Below are 19,319 nucleotides of genomic sequence, written 5' to 3' on the forward strand. Positions count from 1 at the left end.
AACTTTATAGCTCTAAACTTTAAAGCTAAAGCTCTAAACAGGCGGTTTAAAATTAGCTCTAAACTTTACTCCATCTCACATTAGAGCTTTAAACCTCAAAAGTGAGCTAAAGTGCTCTAAAATTTTTAAAGCTCTAAACTTTAGAGGGGATGAACCAAACAGACCCTCAGGGCATGTTTTGATCCTCTCCTCCAAACTTTAAAGCTAAATCTTCAAATAGTTAATCTAAAATTAGTTCTAAACTTTAGCCCATAGTCATATTAGAGCTTTATAACTCAAAAGTGAGCTCAAGTACTCTAAAATTTATAAAAAAAAAGGGGATCCAAATAGACCCTTTAATCGGCAACATGCAAATCAGGTTGAGAAGAGACAGAACCTGTCTTTTTATAGGCGCTTTACCGAACATACCAGTTTCTTTTTTCTTTTTTAAGACGACCACACAGCTTGGTCCGATAGGTTTCAGGTAAATAAACACGCGTGGGTGCAGACCGTTGGCCTGACCGACGCCTCGCCCAGTAAACAAACAGGCCCAATATGGCCTTTGGAGCGCGCATAGGGCGGGGAGCGCATAGTGTTCGTGCCACGCTTCCTTCGCCCAAAGATGACACAGTTTAATGGGCCACATAAGCCCATGATGCCGACCGGGTCAGGCTGTGTCAGCCGAGGCACGATGCCAACCGGGCCGGGCCGGCAAAAAGAGGGCCTACTGCCAGCAGAGGCACGAGCACGTTTCCTCGTTCCACCTCTCACCAGTCACCACACGTCCACACCGCTGTTTCTCAAAAAAAAAAAAAAAAAAAAAAACTCTCACCACACCGCCGCCCGCCGCCTCCTGACGCCGTCTCCTCCGGCGGAAAATCGGTCCCGAGCTCCCTTTGTTCTGGTGAGTCTACGCGATGCGCCTCCTCTCCCGGCCGGATTACCATGGATTTTGGGCGCGCGCCCCGGATCGTGGGGACTGGGGCACATGCACGGATATGTTTCGCGGATCGTGCGTCCGGATCACCGCCGACTTGTTCCCTCCCCTCACGACTGGGCGCGCACATACTCCTCCATATTTCCCCCCCTGCGCATGGAGATAGGTTTGGCCCTCCGCCGCCCAGATCCTCTCCATCCTGACCTCTTCTTCCTCTTCCTGCAGATCTTCTGTATAGCCAGCAAGGAGGCCTCTCCCCGGAGCAGCAAGGTAAACCCAGCTCGATTCCTCTCACATACCAGGCGTCGTTGCATAGGTTCTTCTTTTTAGCATTGGAACAGACCAATTTTTACTTGTTGATATCATAAAAGTTAGTTTTCTATATGTCAGTTATTAGGTTGGTTCTCTCTTCATTCAAGCACTTAGTTGCATTGGTTTGTCACAAGTGCAAGGTGTATTGTCTTGATGCCTTTTCAGTATGGGGAATCGCATGTCCTGCTCTAACTTTGAGCTTCTCTGAATTTTTTCCAATGTTAACTTAACCTATGCCACTATACAGAACACAGATGAGTTTTGAAGCTGTTTTTCATTTCGTACGTGAATTGGATAAGTATATGTCCATTTCTAATTGCAATTTATCATTGTATAAATGGATGGTTTCGCTATCAAGCGGCTTAAAATTATTGATCAGGCTGCTGGAGTTGTTACCTCAATGTATGCATAAACATTGTTTGTGTATAGGCGTGCAGGACAAACACCACCTGGCACCTATGGTTCCTTAGCTAAAAGAAACAAAATTATGATGGCAAACCTTAGGCAAGAGCAGGGACGAAGCTAGGAAAAAATTTAGGAGGGGCTAAACAACGGCAATTAGTAAGAAAAGAGGTTCAGCAAATCTCAACCCCTCCTATCTGTACATGAAATTTCAGACGGCGGCTCTACGGGGCTTCGCTTGCTCGCGAGCGGTAGGGGGGGCTGGAGCCCCCCTAGCCCCACCGCTGGCTCCGTGCCTAGGCAAGAGGTGTCATGCAGTCAAACTATTGTTGCTAACTTGCATTTCCCACAAATCATGAACCACTAATGGAACAAACTATAATCCTACTAAGGCCTGTTGACTCAAATGCATAAAAAAAAGGACGTACCCAGTGCAGAGAGCTCCCGTTCTGTGCGGGGTCTGGGGAAGGGTGTTAGTGGCAAGCCTTACCCTCGCCTGTGGAATGCGAGGAGACCACGACTCGAACCCGGGACCTTCCGGTCACAGGCGGTAAGACTCTACCGCTTGCACCAGGCCCTCCCTTCTGTTGACTCAAATGCATGAAGAGGATAAACATACAACGTTAGAGTTACCTGTGATTTTATTATAATACAAATAAAACTGAAGGATGTGACTTGTAACTACATTTACAGAAGTGAACTTTTGGATATAAAATGATTGAAACACTGATAAACCACAGTATCATTAGTTGTTTACACAAAATCAACTATTCATAGGAACATGCAATGTAATTTCAAATTTCAATTCAAATACATAAGTAGTGTCAGGTTATAACACTTACTATTGTTGGGGGGGAGGGATTCATTTGAACTGAACAAAAAAAAATCAATAGGAAAAAAAATCACAGCAAGATCCAGAGCAACACTAGGTGGATCCGACTTTTCATCCACTTTGATCCCAGGAAGGAACCTGGGCACTAGAGGTCTCACAGCAAAGAAGAACTTCTGCAGAACAAACCAAGCTTTCCAGTGAAGCAAGGTAGTGCTACCTTACTGACAAGTGACAATAGAAGCAACATTACATCGCTTTGGCAGGCATGCAAGTTATGAAAGTTTTGTATATGAATGCTTCCGACACTGAATTATTCACAAATATTGCTCTTTTGGTTGGAACGAAAGAGTTAAATACTAAAAACATCCCACAGGAACGTTGATGATTAGTCCACAACTCGAGTTTTGCATGTTTCTCCTCTTCATGCAGTTAAGTCCACAGGACATAGTAGGATAGACCTATGTAGTTTGCTTCATTAGTGATTTGATTATTGGTCGGAAATGTAAGTTACCTACAATAGTGTGACTTTGACAACTCATGCTTACTCAGAATGCATGTCTATATGGATTTTAGGCCAGGCTCTCTCTAAACATGAGTAAAGTGCCTAGAAATTTCAATATGTTACAATGCTCAAATTTATGTTCTCTATTCTATCAGATGTATCCTGTTTAGCTCTGTGTACATAGCCACAGTGGTTAGCATTGAGATTGACTAGGGTCTAGGAATTGCTGAAATGCTTTACTTGGGTTTGTTCTAAACACCAAGTTCATTAGGATCAATTGATTTTGGTATTCTCCAATTTAATTGATATCAGTTAATCTTTCTATGTTTTGCTTGGCAAAATTTGTATTCAAATTTTCTTTTACTAAAACCGTGATTCTGTGCTGATGCTAATCCATGATTATTGGTTATTGTGTAGGCTGCACAGCAATGGAGAAGTATAACAGCAACACTCAATTTGCACCCTTGAGAGAGTCTCCATTTCCCCTCCGTGGTAAGGACTCCTGCTCTGGTTTGTTATATGTTTTCTGTCATGTAGTTTTGAGACAACAATCAATATTACACTGAGACCCATTAGGAGATAGTTGTAGCGCACTGTAATCACCCCAACTATGTTATGTTGTTCAGGATATGCTGTAATGTGAGGCTGGAAATGACACTAACATTTCATTCTGGAAGCTTAGGGGCTTATGTTGAGACGTGTAGCAGTATATCACTCACTATTTGTGTTTTGGTCCATCATATCATTAGCACAAAGGGGTGCCAGTAGTGGCCATATCTCTACGATCATTTTACAACATGTAGTCAGAAGTTGCTCTTCCTTACCTGGAGGCAAAAGTTTCATGCATGCCTCGTAGCATTAATCAGTTCAGTTACATATGTTATTTTTATTTTGATTTTAGATGCATAGTTTGATATACATATCTGAATGGACTATAGTCACGTTTCTTTATGTACGCTTTGGTGAAATGCGCTTAGATGTCCGCCATATTTTCTCCCTCTCTCTTTTTTTTTTCTGGTTAGAGCATCTCCAAGAGCTCCTTAAAAGTCACTTGGTAAACGATGGATTATGCTAAGTGAACAAAATGAATAAGGAGCTCTTTTTTTGTCTTCCTTCAATAGTTACCTTCGTAAAGCTCGGAAACTGGGGGGAGGGGGGTTACCGCTGGGGAGGGGCTGCCTGGGTGGGCGCAGGATTGAGACATATATTTGCGAGTTGGAGGGGAGATTTACCAAGTGCTTATAGGGAGTCGTTTTACAGAAGTGTTGGAGGGCCCATTTTGCCAAAAAAAAAAACGAACTAGGGAGTTGTTTTAAGGTACTTCTGGAGTATAATGGATGTGTTAGGAAGTGCTACTTCCGACGGCTACTGCTATTTCGTTTTTTGTTGGTGCTGCTCTGCAGCTGCAGCCGAACACAGCCAATGTTTGCAGTTCATTACATATACTTTTGCCTATTATAAATTTGGGGCCCTTATAAATGTGTCACATCCATCTTTCAGGTGCTCTTGGTAGTTCAAGCTCATATCTTGAGCAAGCCAGGGGCTACACATCTTCCCCTCTAGCAGCTGTGCGACCAAAGATGTCTACTCCTGGAAATCGACTCCTGCACATGAGCCGCCCCCTATCGTCTCCTGTAGCAAACCGCCCGCTGTCGCCCCATCTTCCTCTGAAGAAGCCACAGTTCAGCGCTACTTTCTCTATCTCGCACCGTATCTTTGGTGTCGCATTGGGAGTTGCCATAATATCCGTCCCTCTGGCCACCAAGTTCAGCCTGATGTTTGGTGTTTGAGAGTGATTTGCTGCATCTATGAGAAACAACATTTCCCATTTCTGTGACTGTTTCATCGTCTGGGTTACCTTGCAACACAACTGTAGGTGCAGTTGGAATAACATCTTTGTCATGCTGGCAGTCTTCTGTAATAATAAGTAAAACTATAAAATGTCAGTGTAAGGAGATTTGCCCCATTATGGATGTACATTTTTCGTAACCTGTCAACTGCATGGTGTGTATCTTTGCTAGGTGCCCTTGAGCTCGTCTGGAAAATTTATGGCCACTGAAGTTTCGTTTCTCAAGATATACGTATGAGCTTATGTTTTGTAGGCATCATTATTATCATGAGGTGATAGGTTATTCATGTCATCAAGTGATAAGTTATTCATGTTGTTGCGTAAGGTGTATCGATACCCAAACATCTGGTTTCTTCAGCAGCTAATTAGTAAGCAGAATCTGAATTGCAGAATAATTGGAGTGCGCTTTTCACCAGCTTCGAGCTTGGGACTGTAATACTAGTATTCGTGATCGACAATTCGATATGAACTTGAACTACAAAAAGAATGTACAAAAGATGTCAAGCATGTGTAACTATCTCTGGAAAAGATAACCACCGTCAGGGTGTCTCAAGGAAAGGCTGGTCACTTGGTCTGTTAGGACAGTCCCAATGGTGTATTGATGATGGTTTCTATCCTTATTAAATGACTTGCCATGTAGACAAAATATTGACATGGCAACGTAATTAATGAAGAAAGAGAGCAAAAATCATAGAAATGGTTTCTTCATGAAGAAATCAGGTTTACTCTTGACCCAATGCACCAAGAAACCATAAAATCGCTATTGGGGAGAAACCACCAGTTTCTAGGGAGCTCGTGTCGCGCTCCCATTGAAAGAAGAAGATAAAGTTGGGAGAGAGAAAGAGAAAATAATTATTACTCATAAAAACCATGGGTCGGAAAGCATTGGGACTGGCCTTAGCGCTAGTAGCGTCACTGTCCGTCGACGAAGACTCGGGTCGACTCAGCGCCAGCGATCGGAGTCCGGAGTCCGGAGTCCGAACCGGAGGCGGCATATCTCGGCTGGGCTCGGTGCGTCCCACGACTCCGCGCGCGCCTTGAGAGCCTCGACCTCCTCTAGGCACTCCTCCGCGCCCATCCGCGCCGCACCGCCGCGGCCTCGGCGCCGGCGACCTCGTTAAACAGCGCCTCCCACCCGCGCTCCCAGGGCCCGCTGGCGTCGCAGAGCTCCAGCGTGCCGTTCCGCCACTCGGTCCAGCTCCACCCGCGGTGCAGGCGCGCGACGTGCCGCGCCACGCACCCGCGGCAGGCGGGGCGGCAGGGCCGGCACTTGGCCCCGCTCAGCGGGCCCCGGCTCCCCAGCGACGCCACGGGCACCGCGGACCTGGTCCACGGCGGGAACGAGTAGGTCCGGTCGCTCAGCACGCAGAACGGGAACCGGTGCTCCCGCGCCGGCACGCCCGCCGCGCGGAAGGCCGACTCGGAGTTGAGGTCCCGGTACCCGGCCTCGGCGAGGCGCGGCAGCGCCGACAGGCGTGCCAGCGCGGCCTCCCGAGGCAGCGCGGCCGGCGGCGCCCAGGCGGTCGTTGAGGCCGCCGAACCGGGAGCCCTCGGGCACGACGTAGGCGGTGGGGTGAAAGGCGTCCTCGGGGTCAAGCAGCGCCGACCAGAAGCCGTCGACGCGCGTCCGGAGCACCCAGGCGTAGGTGAAGTTGCCTCGGGACTCGCGCTCCCGGATCAAGTCCAGGCATCCCTCCACCAGATGGAAGTACTGCAGCAGACCCTGCGTGTCAAAAAAATGTACGTTAAGTAAAGAAAATATTCGGCATAATAGCCAGAAATGCATAACACTAAACTAGCACTCAATATGACATGCAACACGTGTAGACGCGCTTCTCTAACTTTGTATGCGCAGTCCATGTTTGGATTTGGAAAATGCATCATGCATCATGCATCCAGAACCGAGAATTTTTAGTAGTCAAATCGCAGTGGTTTTCACATGTGCGCGAGCGCGGTGCGCGGCACGCCAGGAAGGCAAGGAACCAGCTAGCTGACCTGGACGCCCGTAGGCGAGTGCTGCGCGGTGAGCGCGCGCGCCCGCGCCGGCGTCACGGCGATGTGGTCCGGCCGGAACACGCGCACGGCGGCCAGCGTGACCCCGGGCGGCGAGGCGCGGGCAGGACGGAGAGTCCGTAGGCGTCGGTATCGAGCGGGCTGTGCAGGAACACGTCGGTGGCGCCCGCGGCCGAGGAGCGGCGCCAGGACGTGGCGCGCGATGGACGGGCCCTTCAGCTCGAACCGCCGGGCGCCACCCACCAGGCAGATCGCCACCCGCTGACGGTGGCGGAGGCGGTGACGAGGACGAGGACGAAGACGAAGAAGCGTCGTCGCTATGGGGCGCCAGCGCGAGGAAGGGCGAGGAATTGAAGGCGAGCTCCGCGGCCATGAAAAGGAGCAGCGGCGCGAGCACCGCGGCCAGGGGGCGGCGGCTGAGGCGGCGCGAGGCGGCAGGGTGGAGGCCAGGCCCGCCGAGCGAGGTCAAGGCGGCCTTCATGGCTGGTGACTGGCTTCGGCAAGAAGGGGAGACGAGGCTATGAAGTCAGCCGGCCAGGCAGGGGACACGATCACACGACGCGCCGCGGGGGTAGATCAGATGCCACGAGTTGTTTGAGACTTTGGAAGGTGGAAGGAAGTCAGTCAGCAGGGCTACTGGCATGCGGCATGGCTCTTGGGGCGTCAAGCCTCCATCTGCATGGCTCTTGGGGCGTCAAGAGCCTCCATCTGAGAGGCGGCTTGCTCCTGCTGATGCTTCGCTGCACTCTGCGGTCTGCACACGCAGGTCCCATCCGAGCTGAGACAAGTGAAAGACACGATTCATCCGAGAGTAGTGAAGCGCTGGACGACCTGGCTGTACACGAGTCAAGTCTATGGCTCATTGGCTTCGGGATAAGTTACCAGTCACTTGTACGAAAACCTCGTTAACAGGACAAGGGCATACGTCAGTCACGTAACAACTGGTTTCACAAGCACATTGAATTATTAATCGCAAAAACGAAAAAGCACATTGAATTATTGATTGATCCTAAGGCAGTGTGTGTATGTATATATATTGTATAATCCTTCCTCCGTTTCCTTTTCATAAGGGCACAAGCATTTCGAAAACTTCATAATCTTCAATCAATAGTTAGTCTTATAAGACGTGGATTTTGTTTTACAATATTAAAATTATATCGTTGGATTCATATTTTTGAAATTACTGTATTACGGCAATAATTTTGTCGCAACAAACATTATGCTATAAGAGTGACTATAGGTCAAACTTTAGTTTTGGAGACCCCTGATGAGTCCCTAATTGAGCTTTTATCTCATTTTATAAGAATGAGAGGAAAAAATTAAGCTCGAATAGGGTTCCAAGTCCTCAAAAGCAAGAGTCACTCAAATCCTCCCTCCCTCCAATGCCCCTACTTATCTGCCGTCTCCGTTTCTCCTCCCTTTCCACCCGCAACAGAACATGGATCCACAAATAACACGTGATCGTCTCCCTCCTGTGCGCTGCCACCACTGATTCTAGCCGCTAGCCACCAGATCTGTCCCGTTTGTCAACCTAGAATCAGCTTCACTATCTCCCCACTCCCTTCCTCCTCTTTTCCCGCCATTTAAAGTTCAAGGAGATGGGGTGCAAGGGTATGAAAACCGATCAAGACGGAGACATAAATAAAGCATTTGTTTGGTTTAGGGACGATATATGGGTGGTTCCATTCCTATTTTGGGGGGATGGGATCACCCCATTCTAGTGTATTTGATGAGATAACTAAATATGGTCTCGCAAAGCTTTCATTCATCATATGGAAGGATAAGAAAGTGGTTTGGGCTGAGGTTTTAAAAGAGATCAAATTCCCCAGAGGTGTATCTAGCTTCAGAGGTGTCATTAGTGGTCTGCTGAACATTAGTTCACATCAAGAACATCAGGACACTTACATTCCGTTGAGAAACATTAGAAAAGGGTTTGACAAGCTAACATTCACTAGTAGAGAAACGACCTTTGATCCACTTCGAAATTTAGCTGTAGTCCCGGTATTTTTCGCGGCCGGGACTAGAGAAACCTTTAGTCCCGGTTGGTAACTCCAAGCAGGACTAAAGGTCCCTGCCCAACGGCTACTGTGGCAGGCTTTTGCTGCAGGGGACCTTTAGTCCCGGTTGGAGCTACCAACGGGGACTAAAGGTTATCTTTTACTCCCGGTTGGTTCCTCCAACCAAGAGTAAAAGTCTACTCCCGACTGAAGGCTCCGTCCGGGACTAGAAAGGGACCTTTAGTCCCGGTTGCTGTATCCCACCGGGACTAAAGGTCTTCAACTGATTGAGCATGTGGATGGGCTGCATGGGCCTCAACTGCGTCGCCTGAGCCTGACCTGACCTGACACGACCGGAGCTTCCGCCGTACTACAGCCTTTCTTCCAGCTTTTTTGCAAGCTTTAGTCCCGGTTCATTGCTAAAGGACCGTACATTAGCAAGCTTTAGTACGTGATGTACATTAGCAAGCTTTAGCCCCGGTTCATTGCTAAAGGACCGTACATTAGCAAGCTTTAGTACGTGATGCACATAGTACGTGATGTACATTGCTAAAGGACCGTACATTAGCAAGCTTTAGTCCCAGTTCGTTGTTAGAACCGGGACTAAAGGCTGCATTAGCTTTAGTCCCGGTTGCTGTCTCGATAGGCCGACTCGACTTGAAGCCCACACATAGGAGAGAATTGCTGGCCAGTCCCACCTATTAGCACCACCTCGCTTGCTCAGAAGAGTGAAAGCTAACTTAAAAGCTCAGCTCTGTAGCCATGCAGCACGACTTTACTTGAAACGGATCTGGTCTATAGGATCGTACCACTGCATCCTTGATACTTTAGTTTGTACAGAATGTTACGTATATTGTAGCGGCGTAGAATGCATATTTGAAAATTCTAGCCGCGTAGAATGCGTATTCGAAAGCCAAAACGAATCATCAAATGAAAATAGAAACAAAAAAAAAGAAAATAGAAAGTCCCGGTAGCAGTGTAGAATACAAACGAATCATCAAAAGAAAAAGAAACCGAATCATCAAAAGAAACGGTAGTAGCGTAGAATGCGAATGAATCATAAAAAAAATAGAAACAAAAAAAAAGAAAACATTTAGTCCCGGTTGGTAATACCAACCGGGACTAAAGGGCCGGCCCGCGTGGCCAAGCCGGGAGGCCTCTTTAGCCCCGGTTGGTCTTACCAACCGGGACTAAAGGTGGACCTTTAGTCCCGGGCGAGAAACCGGAACTAAAGGAGAGGCCCTTTAATCCCGGATTCGTGCTCCCGGTTGAAAAACCGGGACTGAAGGGGTTTCCCAACCGGGAGTAAAGCCCGTTTCTATACTAGTGCTTGATCCTAAAACCAAGGGAGCTGATGTTCTTAGCTGATGGAATCTTAAGGTCTGGAGACAACAATTCAACTATTGAAGTTGTTTTTTTCAGCTACTATAGTATCCGCTTGCTTACCTTTGCTTAATATTAGGCCTGTTGGGAAGTTGTCTTTTTCAGCTACTATAGTAGTTGAAGAGAACATGCCTATATAACCACACACATACAGCGGTTGTGCTTCCTACGGCTACAGCTGCAGCGGTTGCATCTCACAGCTACGGTACAAGGCGGCTGCAGCTCACAGCTACAGTAGTTGTGAGCTGCATTGTACTATAGCTATGAGTGTAGCTGTGAGATGCAGTCGCAACCGCAAAAACCAGAAGCGAGCTATATCAGCTTATCTCCTGACTCACATCAGTCACGCCTCCCTCCTCAGACGGGCTTCGTTGCCGGGCGCCGCAGAGTCTTATTGATCAGTAGACTAACGAAGTGGGGGGAGTACCACGCGCTTATCTAGATGAAATTCTGCAAGTCAGCGACCCAGAGTTTAGAACACATATGCAGCAACAACCCAACGAAGATTGAGGCCGCTGAGGGGATGCGCTTCCATGCCATTGGCTCCCCTCCATGCCTATGACGGCGACGCGCCTCCATGCGCCAGAGGATGTTGATGATGGCGAAGCAGACTAGAGCGAGCAGGGTGGCGCTGGCTTAAGGAAGATTGTGTGTGGATCTAGCATTCTGGAGATGAGAGGGATCTGTGGCTTGGGAGCTAGGTGACTTATACACAGTAGAAAACTTCGTTGTTAATAAGCAGCTATAAAGACGAGAGGTTGGCCTACCAAAGTATTTTCTTACTTCCAGGGACGGTTTAGCGGCGGGGTGGGAGGGCTTCGTTAGATTGATCTCCCAGCCAATAAGCCCAACGGCCTATTGGGCCTTGGTCACGCGCCCTGATCGGGGGCGCCCAACTGTATATGGTTGGTGGGCCCCCGTCGCACCGCGCTATATAAAGAGGTGGGGCCCGGCGGCTCGAGATACGAGGTTCACCGTGAGCCGCAAACCCCACCGATAAACCCTAGACTGATCTGAGAGGGCGCGCAGCCAGCGACGGGAAGCTCCACTGACTTCGCCGTCGCCACTACTACGTCGTCCGTCTGCACTACATCGACGTCTGTGCCACCTCTACTCCACCCGTTGCTGCCCGTGTGCAGACCTTCATCACCGAACCTGAGATGGCTGGCTCCTATTTATCTACGACTCCCTCCGAGGGCTCAGGTTCAACACCAACACCTCTCTCCTATCTCCCTCTCGGTGTAGTGTTCTAGGTTTACATGTGCATGTGTTATTACGAATCCATGTGTATCCCTCCTAGATCTACTGCTAGAGATCCTAAATGATTTTAACAATGGCATCAGAGCCAGCCTATCTAGTACGTGGATCTAGATCAGAAAAAACAATCGAAAGAAATCCAAAGAAGTTGGTCCGATTTTGAATTGGATCAAGAAAGAGAAAACCTAACCCTAACAGAAAGGGGACGGTCATTAGGGGCTTTGGTCGACATAGGGTTCGGTTGAACCCTAACCTCGATCCCTTCGGATCTGAGAAAAGATGAAGGTTCAGATGAAGAAAACCTAACCCTAACTCTAGAGAGTTCGGGAAAAAGGAAAGAAAGAGAACCGATTTCAAATCGGGGAAAAGAAAACAGTGGCCATCCCAAACCCTAACCCTAGCCCTAATCGGCAAATTGGATGAAATCCGAACAAATGAATCAAAAGAAAGGGGAAGAAAGGAAAGGGGGTGGCCTACCTCGCCGTTGCGCGGCACTACAGTCACGCTGGCGCGCGGGGAAAAGAAAGGCCGGTCGGGGGACATGGCTCGCCGGGATCCGGCCACAGGGGCGCCGCGGCCAGGCCACTCGACGGTGGTGCGCTCACCCGCTGGGGAGCGCGCACGCCGGCGAGGGGGCCGGCGACGGCGCCGGGGCTCGCTGCTTGCTCTCGCCGTGGTCGCTCGCTCGGTGACTGACTGAGGAGAGAAGGGAGAGCAGTGAGGCGAAGAGAGAGAGAGTGCGAATGCAAATGGCCGCTAGGGTTGGCTGACCGCGGCCGGGGGGCGGGTTTTGTTCACCCGAAGACGCCGCGCAGCCGTCCGATCGGCTCCAACGGCGCCAGATGCTCGGGCCGGCGATGCGGCCCAGGCGGGCGCGCGCGGTCGACCAGCTTTGCCGGCCCAGGCCCAGGTTGCGGTCTGGGTGCGGCCGGGCGTCGCGCGAAGGAAGTGGGCCGAGCCGGTTTTGCCGGTTTTTGGGCCGGTTTGCGCTGCTATGGGCCGAAATGGCCGAACATAGTGAAATGAATTCATTTTTATTTTTCAGAAACTTTTGATTCATATTTGATAAATTCGAACTGAATTTTGATGTTGAAATCTGTACAATTTTGATCCAACGTCAATTTTGTTCAGAGAATAGTAAAGTGTTATAACAGTTTCTGGAAAATAGAATTAAAAGATTTATTAAAGTTTCCGCTGTGTACTTAAAAATTGTTGCTTTCATTATTAAATTCGAACCAACGGAAGAATTTAATTTTGAAACATAGATAATTTTAACAGTTATTATAATGTTGTTATTATTCTGACCAACGTTGATTAATAGCAATATTATAATATTGATGTTATTATGGTTTTTTGTTATGCATTATTTCTATTTCTGCCCAACGGTGATGTAGATTTAATGTATAAAACAATTATATGTTTTAATTTTGACCAACGTTAAACTAAGGCATGCAATTGTTGTTGTTATTATTTGTGTTCTCATACTATTTGAATTGTGTTTTCAGGAGGATACAACTTGATGAGTTGTATCAAAGAGATCCCCACTCTAAAAGGTGATAACTATATTGAGTGGAAGAAAAAGATAGACCTGGCTTTCATCCTCGCTGAGGTAGACTGGGTTGTCACCACACCGTGTCCCAGAGAACCTATGGCACCGGTGAGGGAGACAGATGAGACTGATGTTGCATGGCAGAACAGAGAGCGGGACTTTGCTCCCGTAAAGATGTATTTTGACCTTAAAAATAGAAAGTAGGTCACAGCCAATAAGAAATGTTTGGCTGTAATAAAGAATACAATTGAGCCTGCAATAATGGGCTCAATTTCAGATTGTGACACAGTCACAGAGTACCTAAAAAGAATAAAGAGACAGTTCACTGGCTCTTCAAAGACATATGCAACCCAGCTGATCAAGCAGCTGGTTACAAAAAGGTACTCTGGTGACGGCAGTGGCATTAGAGAGCACATACTGAGAATGAGCAATCTAGCATCTAAGCTCAAACCAATGGATTTGACACTCAAGGATGAGTTTCTTATTCATTTTATTTTTGCTTCTTTGCCCAAAGAATTTGACACCTTTGTTGTTAATTACAACATACAGCCTGAAAAATAGGATTTAGAAAAGCTCATAGCCATATGTGTGCAGGAGGAGGAAAGAATAAAAGTTTCACAGGGTGGTACTGTCAACTACCTAAAAGATAAGAAAAAGAACTATAATAACAGCTCTTCCTCTAAGTCATCTGGAAAGGGTCACATGCAATAGTCTCAGAACAAGCAATTCCTAGTGGATAAAGACCAGTGTCTCTATTGTAAGAAGACGGGACATTATAAGAAAAATTGTCCCGATTTCCTAAAGATGATTATGAAAAATAAAGGTGAGAACATTATTACGTTCGTAAATGAATCCTTGTATGTAAAGTTTTCAAAATTTACTTGGTGGATTGATTCAGGTGCAACTATTCATGTTGCTAATTCATTATAGGGATTCCATTCGATGAGAACTTTGCAAAGAAGCGAAAGTTTCATTAAAGTCACAAATGGAGTACAAGCAGATGTTGAGGCCATTGGCGATCTTCCGCTAGAGCTTGCTGATGGCTTTATACTTTTTCTTAGAGATGTTCTTTATGTACCTTCTTTGCAAAGAAACTTGATTAGTGTATCAAAGTTGGACCATGATGGTTATGATTGCCATTTTGGAAATGGCAAATGTCAGATACTGTTTAATAATAGATGCATTGGTCTTGCCTTCCGACAAGACGAGCTTTATTTGTTATCACTTCGTGAAAATGTGAATTCCGTATGTGATGTGAATGAGAATGTATCCTCATCGAACAATGCAAACATAAAACGAAAGAGAGCTCACGATGCGTTGTCGAAATTATGGCACTGTCGTTTAGGCCATATTTCGAGGGAGATAATAGAAAGACTAGTTAAGAATGATATTCTTCCTCCATTAGAGCTCTCAGACTTAGAACAATGTAGAGATTGCATAAAAGGAAAGTATGTAAAGAAAATTAAGAAAGATGACAAACGAAGCACATGAATTCTACAGATTATTCACACAGACATATGTGGTCCTTTTCCTGTGAAAAATGTGGATGGTTATGATTCATTCATAACATTCACAGACGATTACTCTCATTTTGGCTACATTTATCCAATTAAAGAAAGAACAGAAGCGTTGGATAAATTCAAAATATTTAAAGCAGAAGTTGAAAATCAGCATGATTTAAAGATTAAGATAGTCAGGTCTGACCGTGGGGGGGGAGTACTATGGTCGGCATACCCCATATGGACAAGTTCCTGGACCTTTTGCAAGGTTCTTATAGGAGAATGGTATAGTCGCCCAGTATTCAACACCGAGCGAACCTCAGCAGAATGGAGTAGCTGAAAGGCATAACCGTACCCTGATGGATATGATGCGTAGTATGATAAGTTACTCCACTTTACCGATGAGTCTATGGATGGAGGCGTTAAAAACCGTCATTCATATTCTCAATAGAGTACCAAGTAAGTCGGTGCCCAAAACACCGTATGAGTTGTGGACAGGAAGAGTACCCTCACTTAACCACTTGCGTGTGGGGGGAGCCCTGCTGAGGCTAAAGTTTTTAACCCAAGCATTGAGAATCTAGATCCCAAAATAGTGAGTTGCCATTTCATTGGCTATCCAAAAAAGTCAAAAGGTTTTCGTTTCTACTATCCTAACAGACATACAAAGTTTGTGGAAACGAAACACGCTGTCTTCCTAGAGGATGAAATGATTAGGGGGAGCATGGTAGCTCGAGAAATTGACCTTAAAGAGAAGCGAGTGTATGCACCCACTCTGATCATTCATGAGTCATTTTTCTCACTACGTGCTGTTGCTGCACCGATAGTACAAGACACTACGGTGCCAGCACCTGTTGTTATCCTGCCTGTGGCAACAATGAATGATGATGAGGAACATGTGCCTTAGGATCCTATAGAACCTATTGCCACACATAAGGGGGAGCAACAACAGCTTCAAACAGAAAATGTGCCAAATGAGGAGGCCCCTAGAAGGTCTCAAAGAGTTAGAAAATCATCTATTCCTGTTGATTATGAAGTGTACAACACTGAAGAATTTTAAATAGAGGCTGATCCCACCTCATTTGAAGAAGTCATAAAAAGTGATCATTCATCAAAGTGGCTTGAGGCCATGGAAGATGAAATGAGATCAATGAATGCAAATAAAGTTTGAGATTTGGAGATAGTTCCTAAAGGAGCCAAAACAGTAGGCTGTAAATGGGTCTACAAAACAAAACTTGACTCTCAAAGGAATATAGAGAGATATAAAGCCTGACTTGTGGCAAAAGGTTTTATACAAAGAGAAGGGATTGATTACAATGAGACCTTTTCTCCAGTCTCATGTAAGGATTTCTTCAGAATCATAATGGCATTAGTGACACATTATGATTTAGAATTACATTAGATAGATGTAAAGACGACATTTCTCAACGGAGACTTAGAAGAAAATATTTACATGGCACAACCGAAAGGTTTTGTCATGGATGGAAAAGAACATTTGGAATGCCGCCTAAAAAATCCATTTATGGATTAAAACAAGCTTCAAGATAGTGGTACTTGAAGTTTGATCAGACAATAAAGAATTTTGAGTTTAAAGATAATGTTGAGGACAATTTTGTCTACACAAAGTTTAAGAATGGAAAGTTTATCTTCCTTGTCCTGTATGTAGATGATATCTTACTTGCTAGTAGTGATGTCAGTCTACTACTGGAAACAAAGAAGTTTTTATCCTCAAAATTTGATATGAAAGATCTTGGTGAAGCTTCGTTCGTTCTAGGGATCGAGATTTACCGAGATAGAAGTAAAGGGATATTAGGACTGTCACAAAAAGCATACATAGAAAAAGTCTTAAAGAAATTCAGTATGCACAAATGTAGTCCCTCACCTGCTCCTATAGTCAAGGGCGACAGATATGGGGATTTTCAATGCCCTAGGAACCAATATGAGATCGATCAAATGAAAGTGGTTACATATGCTTTAGCTGTCGAAAACTTGCAATATGCTCAAGTATGCACGCGCCCTGACTTGGCATTTGTTATCGGGTTACTTGGCAGATTCCAGAGCAATCCTGGAATAGAATACTAGAAATTGGTAAAGAAAGTCTTGCGTTATTTGCAAGGAACGAAATGCCTCATGATGATGTATAAAAGATCTGATTCACTCCATATAGTGGGATATTCAGATTCTGATTATGCAGAAGATAATAGAAAATCCACGTTTGGATATGTGTTCACTCTCGCAGGGGGAGCTATTTTATGGAAAAGCTCAAAGCAAACCGTCACTACATCGTCCACAATGTATGTCGAGTTTGTAGCGTGTTATGAGGCAACAGGGCAGGTGAACTGGCTAAAGAAGTTCATACCTGGTTTGAAGGTGATTGACGACATCAATAGACCACTGAAGTTATACTGCGATAATAATCCAGCAGTACAATATGCTCACAACAATAGGTCAAGTGGTGCTACCAAACACATTGACATAAAGTATTATGTTGTGAAGGATAAAGTCCGGGATCAAATGATAAGTCTTGAGCATATAAGTACCGAAAAGATGCTCGCGGATCCGCTTACAAAAGGCTTACCACCCAACGTGTTTAGAGAACATGTAGCCGGCATGGGTTTAAGAGAAAACCTATGATTCCTGGACTATAAAGGGCCCAAAAGTTAAAGTAACTATTTCAGATCAGAGACGTGCATTGTAGCTGTTAAATCTATTGGCGATTGACTGTGACGATGAAACATGCTCTATGCATCATCTGTGAAGAAATGAGTAAGGATAAAAGGATTGAAGTTTAAAATTTAAAGATAAAAGTAATAGTGAGATCAAGGGGAAAAATGTTAGATTGATCTCCCAGCCAATAAGTCCAACGGCCTATTGGGCCTTGGTCACGCGCCCTGATCGGGGGCGCCCAACCCTACATGGTTGGTGGGCCCCCGTCGCACTGCGCTATATAAAGAGGTGAGGGCCGGCGGCTCGAGGTACGAGGTTCACCGTGAGCCGCAAACCCCACCGACAAACTCTAGACCGATCTGAGAGGGCGCGCAGCTAGCGACGGGAAGCTCCACTGACTTCGCCGTCGCCACTGCTACGCCGTCCGTCTGCACTGCATCGACGTCTGTGCCACCTCTACTCCACCCGTCGCTGCCTGTGTGCAGACCTTCATCACCGAACCTGAGATGGCCGGCTCCTGTTCATCTGCGACTCCCTACGAGGGCTCAGGTTCAACACCAACACCTCTCTCCTATCTCCCTCTCGGTGTAGTGTTCTAGGTTTACATGTGCATGTGTTATTACGAATCTATGTATATCCCTCCTAGATCTACTGCTAGAGATCCTAAATGATTTTAACACTTCGTGCCCCCATAACATGCCACTGATCCCATGGAGCCCCCTCCAAGGCGTCGACGGTGGAAGTGGAGCAGCAAGTCACTCCGCTGGCGCCGCTGCCGTAGCCATGCTGAAAAGGAGGCATAGAAGTGGCAACAGAGCACGAGTAGTCATGATTTCTGAGAGACGAAGACGACTGAGACGACGGTTCTGTATTGTTGTTAAGCAGCTCATAGATTCCACCTATAAGGTCGAGAGGTTGGCCTACCAAAGTATTTCCTTACCCAAATCTAGCGGTGGGGTGGAAGAGGCTCATGCCCCCCTACCGCCACTGATCTTATGAAGCCCCTCTAGAGCTCCTCTTGCCATTGTTGTTTGATAAGGAGAGGCTGGAGATTGGAGATGAAATTTTAACCTCCCTTGGACTTCCTATCTATACGTCCGTCACTGCTAATATTCTATTGGTACAAGTTAATGTTGTTAAGCTAGCGTTGTTAGTTTGATACCGATGCGATTTTCTTTCCCACGTGACCACGCCGTGGGCGTTCGGCGAGCAAGCCTCGGCTGGGGCACGGTAGGCATGGCGATGGCATGCAAGCGAGGCAAAGCAAACTGACCTGGACACCTTTGGGCGAGTTGAGCCCGGTGAGCGCTCGCGCCCGATCCGGCGTCACGGCGATGTGCTCCGGCCGGAACACGCGCACGGCGGCCAGTGCGGCCCCCGGCGGCGAGGCGCGGGCCAGAACGGAGAGCTTGTAGGCGTCGGCGTCGAGCGGGCTGTGCAGGAACACGTCGGTGTCGCCCGGGGTAGTGCGCCCAGCACGTGGCGCGCGATGGACGGACCCGTCAGCTCGAACCGCCGCGCGCCGCCCACCAGGCACACCGCCACCCGTTGGGGAAGCGGCTGCGGCTGCTCCTCCTCCAGACGCGGCGGCGGCGGCGGAGGTCTAGTAACTGGAGCTGGTTGAGGCGCCTCAACGGGACGAGCAGGGGAAGGCAATCTCAACGGCGAGGAAGAGAAGCAGCGGCGCGAGCACCGTGGCCAGCCGACGCCGGCGCGAGGCGGCGTGCGGGACCGGGAATAGGCCAGGCTCGCCGAACGAGGTCATGGAGGCGGCGGGCTTCATGGCCGGCGCGCGCACGATGTGCTCTCTGTGGACACGACACTACGCCAAGGAGGAGCAAACGCTCGTGTCGGCCGCCAAGAAGAGAAGAGCGGAGGTTATGAAGCGACGACGGGTCGCGAGTCGCAACTCGCGCAGCAGCCAGCAACGCGGGGGATCGAGGCTTCGACGTTGGGACTCTGCAAGGGTGGAGTTGACGAAGCTGTTGGCTGCGTGGAGAACTGGAGAAGGAGATCGCAGGATGGCAAGCGTCCACCTGAGGAGGCTGCCATTGCAGGAAGGCTCCGCCTCTTGCGCTGCCCTGCGCGGCAGAGGCAGGTCTCATCTGGGACTGGGACAAAGAAACTGCAATGCAAGTTTCGCT

At 47.4% G+C, this 19,319-nt stretch overlaps 1 protein-coding gene and 1 pseudogene across 1 annotated transcript; one reads left to right on the plus strand and one right to left on the minus strand.

Annotated features, from left to right (window-relative positions):
- Positions 1 to 796: 796 nt before the first annotated feature.
- LOC136538905 (succinate dehydrogenase subunit 3-1, mitochondrial-like) lies at positions 797 to 4,961 on the plus strand. The gene is made up of 4 exons (XM_066530832.1): positions 797 to 883; positions 1,142 to 1,186; positions 3,382 to 3,456; positions 4,465 to 4,961. Exons 3-4 carry the CDS (start codon positions 3,393 to 3,395, stop codon positions 4,752 to 4,754), a joined length of 354 nt encoding a protein of 117 aa, XP_066386929.1. The 5' UTR covers positions 797 to 883; positions 1,142 to 1,186; positions 3,382 to 3,392; the 3' UTR covers positions 4,755 to 4,961.
- A 795-nt stretch (positions 4,962 to 5,756) lies between these two features.
- LOC136536599 (uncharacterized) lies at positions 5,757 to 18,958 on the minus strand (annotated as a pseudogene).
- Between the last annotated feature and the right edge of the window lie 361 nt (positions 18,959 to 19,319).

Source organism: Miscanthus floridulus, chromosome 2, assembly GCF_019320115.1.
Source record: "Miscanthus floridulus cultivar M001 chromosome 2, ASM1932011v1, whole genome shotgun sequence".
Taxonomy (NCBI): domain Eukaryota; kingdom Viridiplantae; phylum Streptophyta; class Magnoliopsida; order Poales; family Poaceae; genus Miscanthus; species Miscanthus floridulus.